At 34.8% G+C, this 4,870-nt stretch overlaps 1 protein-coding gene across 5 annotated transcripts in view; it reads right to left on the minus strand.

Annotated features, from left to right (window-relative positions):
- Positions 1 to 119: 119 nt before the first annotated feature.
- The window catches only part of LOC110452038, a 43,207-nt gene continuing 38,456 nt past the window's right edge, over positions 120 to 4,870 (minus strand). For 4 of the 5 annotated variants that reach the window (XR_002463129.1, XR_002463126.1, XR_002463128.1 and 1 more), the window contains exons 11-15: positions 4,747 to 4,787; positions 4,388 to 4,451; positions 2,718 to 2,771; positions 1,819 to 2,209; positions 120 to 699 (exon numbers count right to left, since the gene is read on the minus strand). Coding sequence is in view for 1 of the 5 variants with exons in the window: in XM_021500301.1 (XP_021355976.1) it covers positions 2,084 to 2,209; positions 2,718 to 2,771; positions 4,388 to 4,451; positions 4,747 to 4,787 (285 nt within the window). In the remaining 4 variants the exon portion in view is untranslated. Of the gene's footprint in view, positions 2,210 to 2,717; positions 2,772 to 4,387; positions 4,452 to 4,746; positions 4,788 to 4,870 lie in introns of all 5 variants that reach the window. The other variant, XM_021500301.1, reaches the window with a different exon arrangement.

Consider the following 4,870-nt stretch of genomic DNA (forward strand, 5'->3'; position numbering starts at 1 on the left):
GGAGATTCATTCTATCTGCTGAATTTGTTGTCATATGTAGGATTCCAAGGTGAATGTATGCTCAGCACACACAATACTGGAACATCAGGAGCAGAACAATGAATATAAATCACAACGGATCACTTTTTATTTTTATTTTATTTCCTTTCTGGAAAAATATTTCAACAAACATGTAGCATTATCTTTTAGATTTCTGTGCGGACACCTATAACGAGAAACTCAATAAGACACTAATTCGAACTGATGACATTTACTGTAAAGAAGAGTTCCCATTCTTCTTGTATCTGAACGTAACAGTTTAATATAAACAGTTTTAATATTTTCTGTTTTACAAAAGAGTTAAATTGAAAAGATTTAAACCTGAAAAAAATACATGGAAATATTTACAAAAAGATTTAACCAGTCGGTGCGAGTTTTCCCGCAAGACCTGAAGACAATATGATACCAAGATGGGTCTGGTCCACCATTGATTGATGACCTCTAGCCTTATTCTTATTATCTACAGTGACACGTTATTGAAAGTACAATATATAAACTATAGTAACATTATTGTCTTCTAAAAAAACAATACACAGAATAAACTTCATTCTCTGTATTCTATAAAAATAATACCCAGGACAAACTTCTGTTATGTAATCTATAAAAATAATACCCAGGACAAACTGTAATAACTTTCTTGTGTTTCAGAAATACACAACAAAATGAAGGAACCTCTTGTGTTTTACAAAATGGATAATACAAACGATAGCAACATATCGGTATTCTAGTACAAATAATATATAGTTTCACGTTTGAGCTCTAAAATATATTTTGCAAAAACTATTCTAATATTCTATGAAATACAACACATTTTTTACAATTCTAATATTGTGTTCCATATTTAAAAATTAAAACGCTTTAAGATGCGGTTTATAGGCATATCAACGTTCACTGTATGAGAGGAAAATGAAAGAACGTTGATATGTTTCAACTGTAATGCAGTGGGCATTCATAATGCCATCGACCGCATCAGAAAGCAGTTTAATACTTATATTAACATTATCACGGTTTTTTTTGTCGTTTGAAAAAATAGAAATGAAAAGAGATAAAAATCCCACAATATCGACAGGAATGATCGATCGGTGGAACAGCCCAAAGCACGTGCATTTTCCTGTGATTGAAGTGTTCAAATATAGTTCGTAACAGCAACCGTAAAACATTTGTTTATTAATTCGTACTAACTTCATGTCGTGTTTTTTGTATTGTTACAAGCATAAAATAATATTTAGATACATAACAATAGTATTCATCATTACGATTATTGATATCGTTTGTTAATGACGTCACACCGCGGAGGCATGTCAGCTAAATTCGAAAATTGAAAAAAAAGAAACCTTTTGAATGTTTAGGTAGCAAAAGAGGAAACGGAGGTGCTGGCCCGTAACCAGCTCGCTTTTTACTTAGCAGCATTGACCTGTTGGAAGAAAAAGTTTACGTGATTTAAAAAATAATATTTTCTACATCAAAAAGCTATATAATATGATAATTGCAATAGAAATAAATATTACTGTTATCCTGGTTTCATAATGGAACAGTCAATTTACCATCCAAATATTCCAAACGAGAGTCAAACGTGACTTCCGTATAGTTTGACTACCCATTTGTACACGCAGTATACTTGGTTGACATAGTGACATTGTAGCGCAAATGTTTACAATAGTAGTCCAAAACTGCATACACTATAGTAAAGCTTAGGTATCTTATAAAATACAAAATATTTACATGTAAATATATATAAGTTAAAATGCGACTGTTCCTTTGTAAAACATAGATGTCTATGGATCTCGGGTAGTTCCAGACACATTCAGAAAGCACTGCCGTCTATCACAATTGTAGCCATTGCCGAGACACAAACCACCGAAACATTGTCATCGTTAATAGAATGTGAAACCATTGTCAAGTATGAACACTTTCCGTTGTAGCAATTGCCCGGTGTGACCATTGTCCAGTGTGGCCGTTGCCGAGACATATGCCACGTACACTCTCCTCGGTTATAGAATTTGTATGCATTGCCAAGGCAGGAACCACATTGCTTTATCCTCAATTACCTTTCATAGTATTTGTAGCCATTACCGAGGCATGAACCACATAATTCATTTTGTTTGTAATATTCAATCAGTTTGCTCAGACTTCTGAATTGTTCTGCTGCCTCCACGCAAAAAATATCACCCTGAAAAGAATACACAGGAAGAGAAATAATAAGTTAGAATATTTAAACACTGATGGTTTTTGACTAGTACTTTTACAATACGACCGAGCTATACTACATGCTGCACATTTCTCTAAGACCAGTTCATATTAAGATTAGATCAAAAATTAATAATATTACTTTTTTTCGTATTTTAAATGACTCTTTTACGCAACCTAACTTATAACGTTATAAAGGCTTGGATGGCAAATTTTCCCCTTTCGCTCTATTCTAAACATCTTTCGGAAACACTAGATACGGCTATTCTCTCTTCTAACTTTGATTACACCGATGAGACATAAATAGATGAAAAGGACATATCGTGCAGTAAAAACTTTATATTTCTGCCTATCTGTGCATACAAACAATTTACAAATACGTAAACTGTTTCCTCGTTTGCCCAGTGAATAGGTCGCAGAACCATGACTCTGTGCTGGTATCAACAAAGGCTTATTGAACTCATTCATGTTTCGATTGATCATTTACTTACGTTGATACTGATTTTGTGTTGTTTATACTCATCCTTTCTTTTGACAACTAAAACCTGTGTAGAATAAAAGCAAAACAGAAGAAATATATTCAACAGCGTCAAAAGTAAAAAAAAAAAAGAGCTTGAGGTGGATTAACTTTGGAATCAACAAGGATACCTTAGATAAAGACAGTGAGTCCAACCAAATTACTTCATAATCATTCATTTCCCTAATTGAATGATACAATGAAAATATACGTAAATTATAACGGGGCCAGGGAATTGTTACGATTTTCATAGATCTTAACAGTTCTGAGAGCAACATTCTTACTATGATGGTTTAAAAAGGATTTTGAAAGAATATTTCGAAACTATATCAGCCATTCAGATGTCATGGCAGTTTGTACTTAATTTCAAATTAAATCACAGATGCTTAGACAAAAGCCAGGAATGGTTCTATGTGAAGTAAGACGGATAAAGAGCTAACCACATGAACTGAGGATAAATCATGACAAAGAGAACATCGTAAACCTCACAGAGAACTGAGGATACATCAGGACGAAGAGAACAACGAAAACCTCACAGAGAACTGAGGCTACATCAGGACAAAGAGAACATCATAAACCTCACAGAGAACTGAGCATACATCAGGACAAAGAGGACATCGTAAACCTCACAGAGAACTGATGCTACATCAGGACAAAGAGGACATCGTAAACCTCACAGGGAACTGAGGATACATCAAGACAAAGAGAACATCGTAAAACTCACAGAGAACTGAGGATACCTCAGGACAAAGAGAACATCGTGAACCTCACAGAGAACTGATGCTACATCAGGACAAAGAGGACATCGTAAACCTCACAGGGAACTGAGGATACATCAGGACAAAGAGAACATCGTAAACCTCACAGAGAACTGATGCTACATCAGGACAAAGAGAACATCGTAAACCTCACAGAGAACTGAGGATACATCAGGACAAAGAGAACATCGTAAACCTCACAGAGAACTGAGGATACAACAGTACAAAGAGAACATCGTAAACCTCACAGGGAACTGAGGATACATCAGGACAAATAGAACATCGTAAACCTCACAGAGATCTGAGGATACATCAGGATAAAGAGAACATCGTAAACTTTACAGAGAACTGATGATAAATCAGGATAAAGAGAACATAATAAACCTCACAGAGAACTGAAGGATACAAACTCTGGTGTGAATTGATAAGTGTTTTCTGGACCACATGTGACATCTTTTGGACCATTAAGTTATTACTAGGTTATACCAGACATATATATAGCTTTCAACTGGTGCATACTAGTACATGTTATTATTTCGCACATTGTGTTAATACTGTTAAAAGTAGCTTAATTAAAAAAAGCCAGATTTGATAAAAAATAATGCGATTCATTCTATACGAAAATGCAATGATAGAATTCACATCACGTTATGATCGCATATAACGCACTGCTAATGGTTTATTTCCTGAATGGAACTTTTAAATGAAGGTGCAGGTATTGAATGCAAATGTTTTGTAATGGAATTAACATTTTATTGAAAATGAAAAGTAGAGATTTTAAATGTAAAAATGAAATGATTTGTTTTCGGATGTGAATGTTGCGTTTTTATAAGTTCAAACTTGAAATCCTGAATATGGCAGGCTTGGCATGCCGCCTATGACTTACCTTTCGCCCTTGTTCACGTGAGTTACGAACCAGGAAGGTCTGAATCACCAAGTCCTTTAGAAGTCTGTAACGGTAAACACAATGAACCAATCAGACTTCCAGTGTAAAAGTTGCTCCTAAGGAGTACGTTACCCTATAGATACACCCGACAACATTTTCCACAAATGAACATAGCAGTAATATGGGGAATGAATATATTTGCTTTTCAAAGAAGCCAATATAAAGGCATGCTGGAAAGAAGTTCACTTCTGAAGGTGTATTTATTAAGTATTCCGAAAAATGATTTCCCGATTTGTTTGTAAAGTGAATGATCACTCCATTATCCGGCAGAAGATCAACGTCAACATTAAGTAACTTACGCTCGAGCCGCACTTGCGTCCGAACTCTCGAACAGGTAGTCCTATAACGAGATACAAGTGTTATCTAGTAACATAACAAACAGGTAGTCCTATAACGAGACACAAGTGTTATCTAGTAACATAA

The sequence above is a fragment of the Mizuhopecten yessoensis genome, unplaced genomic scaffold (genome assembly GCF_002113885.1).
Source record: "Mizuhopecten yessoensis strain PY_sf001 unplaced genomic scaffold, ASM211388v2 scaffold6363, whole genome shotgun sequence".
NCBI lineage: Eukaryota > Metazoa > Mollusca > Bivalvia > Pectinida > Pectinidae > Mizuhopecten > Mizuhopecten yessoensis.